General features: G+C 40.3%; 1 protein-coding gene across 3 annotated transcripts; it reads left to right on the plus strand.

Moving 5' to 3' along the window:
- Positions 1-578: 578 nt before the first annotated feature.
- Positions 579-15,098, plus strand: LOC147223039 (microtubule-associated protein RP/EB family member 3-like). 3 transcript variants are annotated; one of them, XM_086167190.1, is made up of 8 exons: positions 579-691; positions 2,164-2,233; positions 2,853-3,013; positions 3,128-3,273; positions 4,038-4,197; positions 8,080-8,216; positions 8,768-8,920; positions 13,502-15,098. In XM_086167190.1, exons 3-8 carry the CDS (start codon positions 2,893-2,895, stop codon positions 13,568-13,570), a joined length of 786 nt encoding a protein of 261 aa, XP_086023316.1. In that variant the 5' UTR covers positions 579-691; positions 2,164-2,233; positions 2,853-2,892; the 3' UTR covers positions 13,571-15,098. The 3 variants fall into 3 exon arrangements, with proteins under 3 accessions (XP_086023316.1, XP_086023315.1, XP_086023317.1); XM_086167189.1 differs by having other exon boundaries at positions 2,886-3,013; XM_086167191.1 differs by having other exon boundaries at positions 2,889-3,013.
- Positions 15,099-15,298: the final 200 nt, after the last annotated feature.

The following is a 15,298-nucleotide window of genomic DNA, read 5'->3' on the forward strand; positions in this document are numbered from 1 at the left end:
AAAAAACACTTTTTTCAGGAAATGGAAAAAAAAGTGTTATTGGTTATAGTATGGTCTTTGTTTTCAAGAATATTGTTCGCGGACTATATTTCTATGTTATAATTTAAAAATACATAGCATGTATTTTGACCACTGACAATACAGATAAGTGTTTTTTTCCTGTTTTTTTCTGCTGCATTGTGCACATAGGAGTTTTGTTATGTGACATTTATGTCAAAAGAAAGGGCGGGATTATCTTGCAGATAGACTGAAAATGTGGAGCCATCCCATTTCTTACCATTCAATGCAAAAACCCAAAATCGAAAAATTTGCACATTGGAGGTTTTGCATTCCAGCCATCGATATGTCAAGGTCCTATATCAGTTTTCTGACTGATTAAAAATACATGAGCTTTCAACTGCACCAGTTTCTATCTCTTTGTTGAGCAAACATACACAAAATAACAATTATTTATCTTTTTTACACACACAATGTGTTTGAATGAAGTCGCGTTCCCCCCCATGGCAGCGGACGGGACGCCAGTTTCACCTGCACTAAACAAAAAGCCGCAATCGCAACGCGCAGGCGCACTGCCAGCCGCTTAAGAGGGGGCAGTCTACGCAGCCTGCTGAGGCAGCGGGCACGTTTTTAAGGGAAAAGCCCATCACATGAAACAACGGGACGGACGTTTGAGGGACTGTGTTGCCCTTCAGTGAGTCTTTTTAACTCAGCTTAAAGTGCGCTTATTTACGCACTTGATTCAACTATTCTCACTGTGGTCCTAATTCATTGGTCGGATAATGACTTGTACGGCTAACGGTCGATGACAGTCAAATCCTTCGGCGCAAATGAGTAACGTTAAGGATATAAGAGTCTCCTTTCAGTCGCCCGTGAATGAATTTTGACTTTAAAATTTCGATGATATTTATGCAACTAACGGGACATTTTGTTAATTACGCATAGTTGGGCTTTTGCCAACTTCACTGACCAACACTAGCTAATGCAAGCTAGGAGCTAGCATGACCGTGGATTTAACTGTCATAACACCCGGGCTTACCCGTGAAACCTATCGGCAACAAAATATCAAGTACGCTGCTAAACAGTCAAGGTTTTAAATATAACTTAATTGTTGGTTTCCTTATTTTCATTATTATTGCCAGTTGAGCTTGACTGTTGCCATTATTGTCGGCTGCCATGCTACACTATATGCAAGGCAGATAAAACAGCCCGACTCCGCTATTGTACTAGAATCCCTGCGTACGTTTCAAAACTTTGCTTCGCAACTTGGTACATTAGGATACCCCACGAATTAAAGAATAAAAACACAGAGAGGGTCAGTTTTATCATGCATTGTCGAACTTCTTTTAATTTGAATAAAAATGAATCAAATAAAATGTATACCATTTTTTATCAAGTCACAAGGAGGGTCTGACTATCTGACTAAGGTCTGACTAAGGGCACAATGTTAAACAGAGTTAGATCAATCGATTGGATGATGTGATGTTTGTTGTCAATACATGTCTCAAATGTTTTAATTCCATAAAAAACTAAAAAAAGGAAATTTCACACCTTAGTGGCAGAAGCTCTTCTATTTGCAAATGCGAGACCTTAAAGCACTAATTTCTCCGCATCCATCTGTCAGACAATATTTTGAAGTTTTATAATAACCAAATAATGTTCATGTAATATAAGCTGTTCAACTGATTCAAATGGACTTTTCAGTAACGGCTACAATCAAATGTGACCAAATATTGGGTTAATGGGTAGATTCCTGAACCTAACAAGACCCTGCTTTTTTAAGATTACTGTAAGCATAACATTAACCTGTAACATTCAATATGGTGGCACTTTTTGAGTGGACACTGATGTTATACCCATGAAATCCTGCTGTCAGGAAGTGGCTGACAACATCCTGTGTGCTGTTTATTCTGGACTTAGTTCACAGGAAATACTTTGATATTGTTGGAATTGTCAGATGATAAGAATGTAAGTAAGTCAAATTTGGTGAATCTACTGTTAAAACTCTGGTGTTATTCTTATGCAGGACACCACCTTCTGTTGACAAGATGAAAAACATTTTTAATAACAAATCGCAGAGGTACTTTTAGGGAATTTCCAGCACTGTAGTACCCATGTGAACTCATTGCAGGACTGCTATTCTGTATGATTCTGGTTTCTGTCTAGATCTTTTTTATAAAGTGGTCCAGCACAACCGAGTTTTTAACAGTCAACACCAAGATCTCTCCCAGTTCTGGTAAGGAAGCTTGTTTGTTACCGTTATGTTTTTGTCAGGCATGCAAAGCCAAACCATTCAAAAAGCAATTATTGGATTTATAAAACACTCATCAAGCATTTTATATTTAACTTACTTTACTAATACTGCAAGCAAGGATATTGATTTAAAGTTTTTGCCCTTTTGATCAAAGTTTGACCTTGTCTGTGATTTCCATATTAACCACATTTACTGGTTTACTGTTTAAAGTAATTTGTTTGTTTAATTTGATTTTTTTCCCTGTTGCATTTGGGCAATTTGTTTTTGTATTCAACATGTTTTCTGAAGAAATTGCTTGACGTTATTTGTCACAAGATATGTTATACCATGGTGCTACTTCTCAGACACAAGTTCCTTCAGCAAAGAGGAAAGACACACACATATATATATATATATAATGATTTTAGCCATAAAGTGGAAATGCATGTTAGGTTTTTACAACATGCTACAAGTGTTGTATTAAAATGATGAACCATAGTCTTAATCATAGATCTCTGCATACTGTGTTGGAATTGTTGTTATACTAGCTCAAAAATGTAGACGTAAACAGGGTCATGATAACAGTAATTCAGTAAAATTAGAAAAAGTTTATCTCATTCAGAATTTCTGGATGTTTGCTGACATCTTTATGAAGCAGGAGGATGGCAGTGAACGTCTACTCCACCTCTATGACCATAGAGAACCTGAGCCGTCATGACATGTTGGCATGGGTCAACGACTCTTTGCAACTCACCTACACAAAGATTGAGCAGCTCTGTTCAGGTACGTACTGTGTTTAATACTAGGCTTGCAAAACGGTTGTATTTTGTGTTTTGAGTGTTTAAAAGAACCCCTGAAAGTAAGTGTTTTTTTTTCTGTATTGTTTGTTCACTGCAGGTGCTGCATACTGTCAGTTCATGGACATACTGTTTCCAGGGTGCATATTGTTGAAGAAAGTCAAATTCAATGCTAAATTGGAACATGAATATATCCACAATTTCAAGGTCTTACAGGCTTCATTCAAAAGGATGAATGTGGACAAGGTGAGTGCACTAAATTCGTACTCATAGACACACATAGAACTTTAAGTATGCACATACATTGGGTCATTTAAGCAGACATATTGTCACTGATGTAGACAAGATAGATTATATTTATAATCTACCAAGACTGAAAGCAATTTCTGTCTTTATTATCTGATTACATTTCATCTATACTGCATATGTGTCAGCTTAGAAGCATTACTTAAAACTACTGTAACAATTGCACTGAAACATAGTGAAAGGAAGGAGCAGGACTGGTCTAGTTCTGGAGCTTCGTGCATAAATTACTTCTGTATTGTTTGCGACAGACCTTTCTTTTTTTGCCAAATCATCAGCAAATATGTCATCTGTCATACTTCACTTTTTGCACTGAAAACGTCAAACTTACTTTGTATACTGCAGACATGACACTGTTAACGTCATGTAATGTTAAATAAAACTTTTGGGAGTATAATTTTCCAAATTTTTGATACCACAAACATGCACGCAGTTCAAAGGCTAAACAGCAAATGTGTATTAAAATGAAGTAGAGTCCAAGACAGAGTAGAATGTCAGATTTTACCATCTGTATAAACTCCTTGATGTTAATAACTTTGAATCTTCATGTCAAGATCACCCTATGGTCTTCATTGAGATTTTTCTGCTTTACTATACTGTATAACTTGAATCCTTACATTGTTCATTTTTCATGTTCAATTTGTAATAATATTCTCATTACATTGTCCACTTTCTCTCTCTTTACTCTTTATTTCATTGTGTCTCAGATTATTCCAGTTGAGAGGTTGGTCAAAGGAAAGTTCCAGGACAACTTTGAGTTCCTTCAGTGGTTTAAAAAGTTTTTTGATGCTAATTATGATGGGAAAGACTACGATCCCTTACAGTCAAGGCAGAGCCTGGAGGGAACGCCGCCCCCTTTTAATGCAGGTTTGGGATTTACATACACACTCACAAAAGTGTGGGATGCAAACAGCTATGTTCACTTGCCTTATTTCATTTTTTTCCATGGCTTAAAGCAATAACATTCCCAGATTTAGATTGGTAAAGCCATCCTTCTAACCAAGAGCCTTAGGCAATGTCCTCTCCACATGTGTGTAAGATAATTTGAAATATTGAGTTTCAATTCTTCTTTGTGGTAGTTTTTCTTTACGCTGTGGATTTGTCATTTCTTTATACATTTTGTAGTGTTCTCACTATGGCAAATAGCTGTATTCCCGACTTAGATAGCATTGAATTAGAATCATTTATTATTAATGATTATTATTCCATATTTTTATAGTATATCAATCATGCTGCACTAAGATTGTTTTCAGAAATCAATAATCTGGATGAAAATATCATATATATATATATATATATATATATATATATATATATATATAAAATATCAAGAGTTGTTTCTCTGAACAACATCCCAGCCTGCTTCAGTGTGGGATCACAAATATCATTGTCCTCTTTGCTAAGTTTCTTCCGTACACACTCTCTTTGTGTTTTAAGATTAAATAGTAAACTTGCCTTGGAAATTGGAAATCCTCTTCAATCATCGGATTATGTGTTTCACATTAATCCATTGCTGATTATTTGTAAACTGTATATTTTTTTTTATACTAATCAAGTATTTTTCTATTGTGGCAATGCATTCAGTTGATATAACTGTAATTTATTGTTGATACTTCAATCTGGCCTAGGGTGCAATTTAATGATAATAATAAAAAAGTAATTAATAATACCATTTATTTACTGTAAAATTACCTTTCAGAGCACCTAAGGACACTGTGCATAAAACTCATGAGGTATTCTGAAGAATAGGGTTGGATAGAGAAGGTTGATTCGCTGTGGCGACCCCTGAAGGGAAAAGCTGAAAGGAGAAGAACATTTTTGGTTTGTTTGTTTGGTTTTATTTTTTGGTGACAGGCTTCTCCCAAAAGATTAATCAGACAATGTACAAGGCATATCATTGCAGGGAAAAAATAATTCCTGAACGTTTATTCATATTTGAACAACAAAGCGGCATGCATAAAAATGATCCATACCCCTCTCAATAAAGAAGCCCTCACTGGCTATGACAACATCAAATGCTTCTTATAATTGCTGGCCAGCTTTTTGCATGTTTCCACTTGTACTTTTGCCAATTCATCTTTTGAGATAAGCTCCAAGCCTTTGTTTGTAGGGTCTCCTTGTCCTCACCCTGATTTTTAGCTCTCTCCACAGATTTTGACTGGATTCAAGTCAGGCTTCTAGCTGGACCACACCAAAATGTTAACGTTTTAGTCCCCTAACCAATTTTACTTTTTGCTTTGGGTCATAGTCGTGCTAAATCTCTGTAGATTTTCAGATTTTGTTGTTGAGGATTGTAATATTTTATTCTTTTTATGCTGCAGATTTATTTGATTTGGTTCCCTAGCCCTTTGGTCAAAAGAACCCCCAAAGCATTTGGTTCTCACTACCATGGTTTTACAGTGGGGGTATTGCTCTTGCAGTTGAAGGCATATTGTGGCAAAATTCTATTTTTGTTTTGTCTGACGGTAAAACAGGAGACTACATGTCTTCTTCGTCCAGATGAGGCCAAGCAGGCTTTTGTAGGCCTTATCTGAAGAAGTAGCATCCTCCTTGGACTGCATTTGTGAAACTCAGCAGTGTGGAATGTCTGTTGTAACATTGCCACGTTTGCTTGCGAGTGTACTTGGTCGTCACAGAGTTGAGATAGCTACCTGAAAAATATAATTTAGACCCATGTACCGGGTGCGAATCATGGACAAAGTATTGCTGTTGTTGACACTAAAGCAGCAAAAGACAAATTAAAATCTGTAAAAAGTGCTCTATGAGCCGATCAATTAGCCATAGGAGCAGCAGCCTGCAAGAAGAAGGCTGGTATTAGCATGATTATAGTGTACAGGGTGAGAAATATTTTCTATTGTCAGATGTATTGATGGCTGGGTTATGTTAATGGCGATGGTTGTGGAATTTGAGTTCAGGGTGCTGATGGCTTTTGGCTTTTTGATGGACCTATAGTGCCGGCAAGAGGTCAAGTGAGGACAGCTGGGAACCGTGATGTGAACTGTCCTTGATGTTCCGACCTCTGCTGAAGTACCGAGTTGTATAGATGAATAAATAAATAACCTGTGTGCTGCTTTGGCTGCTCTCTGAAGCCTCGCTCTGTCTGCCTCAGTGCAGCTTCCATACCAGGTGGAAACACAGTATGTCAGCAGGCTTTCAATAAATGAACAGTAGAAGGCCAGCTGTAGCTTTTTGTCCAGATTGTTCTCCCTGACTCAGGAAGTGTAGATGCTGCTGAGCTTTCTTTATAACAGTGGAGGTGTCATGTATTCAAAAGAGGTCCACGGTGATGTGGACTCCCAGAGACCTGAATGAGAGTCACCTCTCCAAACTCGCCATTCATGTAGAGAAAGGGTGCCAGTTCTGTTTTTCCTGAAGTCTGTGATAATCTCCTTTGTTTTTTGGTGTTCAGTATCAGGTTGTTGTCTATGCACCAGGTCGACTGTCTCTGGATCTCATCTCTGTGGGCTATCTCGTCTCCCTTTGAGATCAGTGCCACCAGTGTTGTGTCTTCAGCGAATTTGACGATGTTATTGTTCCTGTGGGTCGGAGTGCAGCGGTGGTGTAGAGACTGTACAGGAGGGGGCTCATCATGCAGCCCCTGTGGAGAGCCAGTACTCGATGTGCAGGTAGATGAAAGTTGGGGGCCAAGTCCCACAGTCTGGAATCTGTTGGTTAGATGATGTTGGAGTACACATGATTGAGTGTTCTAACTTCTTATTGGGCACTTGGTGTTCTGGTGGAACATTGGGAGTAGTCTTTAAATTGGTCTTATTGAAGTCCCCAGCTTATAATGTGAACACCATTAGGGTGGCCCTGCTGCTGTTTGTTTATGTCATTCAGCAGGGGTGAGAGTGTGCTATGCTAGTATTTGTGTCTGTTGGGACGTAGACAGTAAGGATGATCGCAACTGTTAGCACTCTCGGGAGAGATAAGGCCGGCTCCTAACAGATATGTACGCAGTTTCTCTAATCATGCTGTTGTTACACCAGTCGTCATGTGCGTAAATACAGAGCCCCCCTGCTCTTCGCATACGAGAGCCCTTAGTCCATTCCCAATGGTGCAGAGAGCAGCCAGCTAGCTGCACGCTAGCATCTGGGATCTTTGTGTTGAGCTCTCTGTGGTGACGATGAGGACACAGCAGTCACTAATGTAGCGATTCGTGACTGTGACCATTTTCTATTAGATGAGTAAATTGTTCTTTCTAGCTTTTGAAATGCCTTGGATCATGTCCTGCCTCAACTACTCATACTGTCCCTTCTAAACAATACTTGCATAAAACCATCTACCCAGACTCTTCACCGGTTTCTCTTGCACTGTCATCACCACCTCACCATTTATCACAAACCTTCTATCTACAACCTCCCCTTTACTGATTGAAATACTCTTTGACTTACTTGGCCTACTTTTCAACCTTTGCCCACTTACAGGTTACAGTTTAACTTGTCCAACAACCTGCTAGTACATGGTGCGATTGATGATATAATCGTCATATCATCTATGTAGGCGCTCATTGGAGCGAGGTGTAAAACTGCACTTTGTGATGTATTTTTAAAGACTAAATACAAAATCTTGATATTTGTCATGCAATTATCCTGTTTTTTTTGGTTTTTTTTGGATGATTCTTTGCTCATTTTTATCTATTTATTTCTATTCAATAAAACTAATGGATGCTTTCAAATAATGGATTCTGTTTCGTTGCAAGATATCATAATGTTTGAGCTGATGGGTGAATGTCATTCTGTCTTCCAGGACCCACGAGAACATCCCCAACTGCACAAAAGACTGTCCCCACACCCCAGAGGCAAATCAATGCACTTGCATCCCGCAGAATCTCTCCAGTTGCCCGCAATGGAGGAGACACTGAGGTCATAGAACTCAACCAGCAGGTACCAGGATTTCTGAGATTTTTTGTTAAAAAAAGTTCCTGTAGTTGTTTAAACACCTGACTTGTCCACCAGTTATCAAAAATGCAGATCAGCAGTAGGATTCATTCGGTTGTACCTGTTCCATATTCAGACCACAAAAAATCCCAAAGAGTTACACCCATAACTGATGGATGAAAACTGATGTTTTACCGTCGTAATGAAAAAAATATTAAAAAGTCTCTGCTGCCTGTTCTTCCCGGACTGAAAAAAAGCCTCTAAAGGTTTGTGTCAGTCTAAACATACTCTTAATTGTTTTTTCTCTGCTGACATTTACTCTGTGATGTCTATCAAGTAGCTTATCAGCAAGTAAACCCTTTTTTTTATTAACATTGAAAAGCATTTTTTTTGTCTTATCCATCTTTTAAGTCTTGTAATTTTTATTGCCTGCCTTTGTTTGTTAAAGCCTGTACTTATTATTCCCTCATGTACTGTTACATTACTCTTTTATTGCAAACTCTGTGTCCTGTCTTCTAATTTCTTTTATTTCGGTCTATTGCTGCCTCTGCATACAGCTCCTCGACCTGAAGCTGACTGTAGATGGACTTGAGAAAGAGAGAGATTTTTACTTCGGAAAACTGAGAGACATTGAACTCATCTGTCAAGAAAGAGAAGATGAGAACAACCCGATCCTCAACAAAGTCCTGGATATACTTTATGCCACAGAGGTAAATACTAAAATTACCTACTTGTATCGAGCACTTGAATCAAGATTTTTAATTGTCATTGTGTAGGCACAGTGAACTTTAGTGATGAGAGCCCCCAGCTTGGAGCATGTACAGGTTTTTATGAGCATAAAAAAGACAAGTTATTTACACAGTGCATTGTTGGTGGATAGGATGGGGAAGATTGCTTTTACATTTTTTGGGAAGAAGCTGTTTTTCAGCCGAGATGTGTGGGTATTGATTGTCCTATACCGCTTTCCTGATGGGCGTGGCATCCATTGCAATGTTCGTAGCCTTCTTCTGCATCCGGGCATCGTAGATAGAGGCCAGATCCGGAAGAAGACAGACACCTTCTATTGTTGATAGAAGTTGATTAGCTGAGAGGAGAGCCCAGCTCCCTTCAGCTTCCTTGGTGGGCGACAGCATGGTAATCATTGAGGCAGGTGACGGTTGATCTCTTTAGCACACACACAATTATTTAGGACTTGAGGCAGATGGGGTCCGTGGACAGTCGCAGGGACAGATTAACAATATCAGAGAGACCCCCGCCAGTTGTTCTGTGCATGACTTCAGGGTCCAGCCTGACACCCTGTCTAGTCTTGCGGAGTTGGTGTTGATCTTTCTCAGGGTGAATCTCACCTGATGCAGCATCAGGACGAGAGGCTGGTGCTACACTTCTGGCTGAGGAGGATGTGGAGCCTCTCTGCAGCTTGACGATTCGAAGCCAGCAAAGAAGCTGTTCTGGGTGTCAGGCAGGGTGGAGTCATGTCTGATCTGCTGGGTACTGCTTTGTAGTAAGTGATGGGCCTGATGACTCTCCACATGTGGTGTGGGTCGTTGTTGTTGAAGTTGTCTTCAATGCATTGTCTGTTTTTGGCTAGGTGTATTCTCTTTCTCAGATCCCTTTTGGCCCAGCTGTCAGCCAGCCTGTCGCCTGCCATATAGGCGGCATCCCGGGCTGTGAGCTACAGCCTCGCTGTGCTGTCCATCCATGGCTTTTGGTTTGGAAAGAAAGTAATTGTCTTTGTGGGTAGGACAGCGTCGGTGCAGAAATGAACATAGGACAAGACAGCCGACTTGTATTCCTTAAGATCAGCACCATCTCTGAATAATCCCCACTCAGTAGATATAGACATAAAAATACTTTTATGCCCAATTTTTGCTATTTTTGGTCCCACTGTTCTTGCTTAGTATTTTTCCAGTGTGGGTAATCATTATCTCTATTGTTGAAATGCAAAAACATGTGTAGATCAAAAAAATCCTTGCCTTGTTGATGACTGGTCTCAGTGGCAACTTCAGCCTGTTGAATTTAAGGATAAATTAAAAACCATGCATAATAAAAGCCTTAGCACACTCAAGATCAGTATGGCTGTAATGGACCCAAAAGCTGCTTGCCAACCACCAATAAAATCAAATGAAACAGATGGCCTGAAGGCACTATGTAACTTCACTGAGGTGTTTGTTCACATCAGCGATACCGACCAGATGGCATCCGAGTTCAGCATTAAGTCAATAAAAACTCTAACACCATTGGGATCGACATTGACACTTTACTCGGGAGTCATTTGGCAGCACCTCATGCAGCTGTGATGGACCCATACTCAAATATAATCACTTCATCAAGTAGTGCCAAACCATAATCAGTAAAACTGAGAAATATGACTTTTCTTTAGTTTGGTTTCATTGAGAACAAGGATGGAAGACCCCAATGTGTTGTGTATCTTCAGGTTCTAACAAGTGAAGCCAGCCGAGCCAAATCGGCATCTGGTAACAACGGACCCAGACTGATGTTTAAGATGATTTTATATACTGTAAAATTTATACTTGATAGAGCCTAATACAAGCATTCATAAGTAGTGTTACTTACTCCAGTTGCTAAAATATGTTTCAGTTTCCTGCCAAAAATTTCAATAACTTAATTATTTTGAAGCTTAACCACTTACCGGCAAGTAAGTTCGTTATGGAAAATAAAATACATTTTATTGATCCCAAGGGGGAATTCCTTTGCCACAGCAGCGTAACAGTTATAATGTCAAATAAATAAATATCAATATAAATAGGCAGGATCTGTGCAGGCTGGGATAAACAAGGATAAGAGAGACAGCAGAGTGAGATATGATGTGAATGGGTGAGGTAGTGAATGGGGAAGGATGGTGACATTGTGGAATTGTGGAAACGGCACAGTTGCACTCAGGCCGGTCAGAGTTGTGTGTCGTCAAGACTGCTGTTGTACAGTCTCAATCACCTCCTTGGTCTTGGAGCTGTTGAGTTGGAGGTTGTTCTGGTTTCTCCACTCAACAAAACTTGTGATCAGACCTCTGTACTCCTCCTTGTTGTCATAATGCATCAAACGATGGAAGAGTCATTGGAGAACCTCTTGAGGTGTCAGGAACCGGAGTTGTACCGGAAGTCAGTGGTGAAGAGGAATGGAAACAGGACGATGCCTTGGGGCACTCCTGTGCTGCACTCCACAGCCTTAGAAACACAGCCATCCACCCTAACATACTGCGACCATCCTGTGAGGTTGTCCAGGATCCAGGCAGGGATGTCAGGGTGAAGTTGCGTACCCGCCAAATTTTCCTTTTGTGGTGGGGGGGTCTGAATGCTGTTGAAGGCACTGGAGAAGTCAAAGAAGGTGACTCTCACAGTGCCTCCTGCACATTCAAGGTGGGATAGGGCCCTCTGAGTGGCGAAGATGATTGCACAACCTCCACAACCATGTCCATAAAGTGCAGAGGGTCCAGGGAAGCAGATAGGTGGTCTTTCGGGTACTGGAGGACAAACCTTTCGAATGACTTCATAACATGTGACGTTAGTGCCTGTAGTCATTGAGTGTACTCGGACGTCCCTTCTTTGGTACTGGAACAATGTAGGAGGTCTTCCAGAGGTCAGGCACCTTCAGCAACCTCAGGGAGAGGTTGAAGAGGTGCTGGAAGACCCCAGAAAGCTGCCCAGCACACACATTGAGGACCCTGGGCCTGATGTTGCTAATTTTGTTAGCTTAAATAAATAGAATTCAACATGGCTTAGTTACAATAACAAAGATCAATCACTCACTTTTTCTTTATTTTCCAACTTTTACAGAAGTCAGTGACAGGTTGATGTAAGTGACTTTTTCAAAGATAAGTTACTATAGTAAATCAGATTTCTGGGGATGGAAGTGGAATAAACACATCAGCGATCTGAGTATCCATTCATTCATCCATCCCTCTTCCCCCGCTTATCTGGAGTTGGGTCGTGGGGGCAGCAGCCGGCGCAGTGAGGCACAGACCTCCCTCTTCCCCCCTACATGGTCTAGTTCCTCTGGGGGGACCCCAAGGCATTCCCAGGGCAGTCTGGAGACATAGTCTCTGCAGCGTGTCCTGGATCTTCCCCGTGGCCTCCTCCCAGGTGGACCTGCCAAAATATCATTCTTCACCCCCCGGGAGGTGTAATTCTGACCAAACGGGATCCCCTCGAAATGGGTCCGACTTACAACCAGCAATGCTGACCAAGCAGATGTTTGAGTCTGCCCGCCACTAGGTGGTGATCAGTGGACAGCTCCATCCCTCTCTTCAGGATATGCAGTCGCAAGTCCAATGACACGACCACAAGGTCAATCAAAGACCTGTGACCTAAGGTGCATTGGTGCTAAGTGCACATATGGACACCGTTATGCCTGAACATGGTGTTTATTATGGACTATCCGTGATAAGCATAGAAGTCCAATACCAAAACACCGCTCGGGTTCAGATTGGATGGCATTCTTTCCAATCACGCCCTTCTAATTCACACTGTCGTTGCACACGTGAGCATTAAGTTTCCCAGTAGAATGAGGGAGCCCCTGGTAGGAGCGCTCTCTTGTAGCACCTCTCGGGACCCCAAGAAGGGTGGGTAAACTGAAGTGTTGTTGGGTGCATAGCCATAAACAGTCAGAACCCGTCCCCCCACCTGAAGTTGGAGGGGGGCTATCTTCGAGTCCACCGGGTTGAACCCCAGCGTAAAGGGGGCAATCAATATGACCACACCTGCCCGCGACTCACAGGTAGCAACTACAGAGTGATAAGAGTCCAGCACCTCTTGAGAGGCCTGGTTCCAGACCCCACGCTGTGCTTCAAGGTGAATCTGACTATATCTAGTTGGAATCTCTCAGCCTCACACACCAGCTCGGGCCCCTTCTCCGCCAGAGATGTCACATTCCATGTCCCAAGAGCCACCTTCTGCAGCCGAGGGTGGGATGTCCCCATTTGGTCACCACCCAGCTTGCTCTGTAAGCTGGGTGGTGTCATCTATTTTAAATAGTGATTATTTGTGATGTTGCACTGAGAAGTAAACTTCCTACAGACTAATGGATACGTAATGTTTAAGCAAATAAATTAGCAAAAAGCTTTAGATGCCTTAAATAAATAGATTTATAACAATGGCTCTTTTTCAACATGAGCTTGTTGAGCTTAATGAATTCTATGTAAGCTACTGGCCAAGTCACAATATCAGTCCTCGACTGTTAATAGACACAAAATCCCTGTGTGGGAACACATGAAGTCATGAGGGGATGTGTATTTCATAATTATTTACCTTAATTTAATCCAGGGCTTTCTTTTGCAGGATGGCTTTGCACCACCAGAAGATGATGACATAAAAGAAGGGGCACACGGGGACCAAGAGGACTTCTGAGATGTCCTCTCGTCTTTGTCTTCCTTATCTCACCTCTAAAACTATAGCCTGTAGCTGTAATCCGTAACAGCCCTCTTCCTTATTTAAATTTAACTTTCTTTAACCTCCCTGTTTCTCCCATTGTGTCTGGCTTTTCTTTCATGCTCACTCTTTACTTACATACTAGCAAAGAGCAGTGTATCCAGACCTGTTCTGACTAATGCCCAACAGCCTATCTTGGTTTACTGGACTTATTTCAACCATAACAAGATTGATGTTTAAGGCTAAGAGTAATGAGATTACAGGTATTCAGTTCTGGCATTCTGGAGCCAACAGTGGGCGTCTGAAGAGAGGCAAGTCACTTTCTCACTGTGCACTTTGATTGATAACATACCATCATCATCAGAATTTTTGCAGATGTACATAAGACCACTCAATGTTTTACACCAAATGTGATCAGATGTTAGATAGTTGAGCTTCAGAACAAATGATGTTTCTGTATATATTTTTGAACATATTGCATATGATGTAACATGTGAACACACTTTTAGGCTGCAGGTATATCAAATATTTGAACATGCTCACATGTACTGTATGTCAAAAAGAGATGTAAAGTAGTCACATCGAGATAAATGAAGAGACATCAGTTAGTATGTTTTCATTGATCATGTTTTCCCACTAGAAGGGTTTTTCTCATAAAATGATTTTGACATTTAGTTTGAGTAAGCACAATGTCAAAATCTTCTTGTCGTGGCAACTGGAGTTAAATGTCTTCATTTGAAGACATTTCACCCCTCATTTGGAGGCTTCTTCAGTTTTACTGAACACTTGAACTGAAGAAGCCTCAGATGAGTTAAGTCCAGATGCCAATACAAAAAGAGTTTGTCAGGAATTCACTATGATGTGCATGACTGAGAACCTCTAAAGGACAGTAAGCACAATGTATTTATGTCTATTTATTTATCTTTTTTTAATCAGCTCTATACATTTTCTGAAATCTTGCACTAAATGTAGCACACAAACTTGTCAAAGATTCCCAAATGCCAACCACCAGTGGCTGGCTACAGCCAGGAAAATACTATTTTATATTTTGTCGATTAATTTAAGTTTTTTTCTTTAAAAACTCTGCATTTAATTCCAAAAAATGCCAAGTCAGATGCCATTTTAAAAAATATTTATCAGACAAATATCAGGCTTTGAATTATTTGGATGAACAAATGTAAGAAGAAAAAAACAACTGAGACCACAGACACTATTAAATAAGTAATGTTTGACTGTTTTAATTGAGTTAAACATTTTAGCTGCTATATATCTATAATTTTGTTATTGTATTCAAGAGAGGATCAGATGTTTTCCTATGCATAACATTAAGCACCACAGAAGCTATGGGTATGATTTGTTATGATTGACAGCTATGTGATCGAAACAAGTTCAGTTAGTTTGAGAGAAAGCCCTTTCTCTGTTTTGTTGCTATGGAAATCGTATGATGAATTTGCATCGTTTAGGTTTCCAGCTTGAACTGAATAAAAATCAAAGAAAGACAAAAAAATGTTGCTTTTCTTTCTGTTTGTTGACCTAATTTTGTTTATTTACTTCAGTAGTAAGGTTTTTATTTGAACAGTTTTTAATAAAGCATGGTGCAGGAAGTAGAGCAATTCCCTTTGCAACTGAACATTCCTGATTCAATCATTCCTGGTATCAAATTGTTGAGCAAGACACTGAACCCTTAACTGCTCCCCTGGTGCTGAT

Source organism: Fistularia commersonii, chromosome 20, assembly GCF_037954325.1.
Source record: "Fistularia commersonii isolate RoL2024-O1a breed Wild chromosome 20, RoL_Fcom_v1.0, whole genome shotgun sequence".
Classification (NCBI taxonomy): Eukaryota; Metazoa; Chordata; class Actinopteri; order Syngnathiformes; family Fistulariidae; genus Fistularia; species Fistularia commersonii.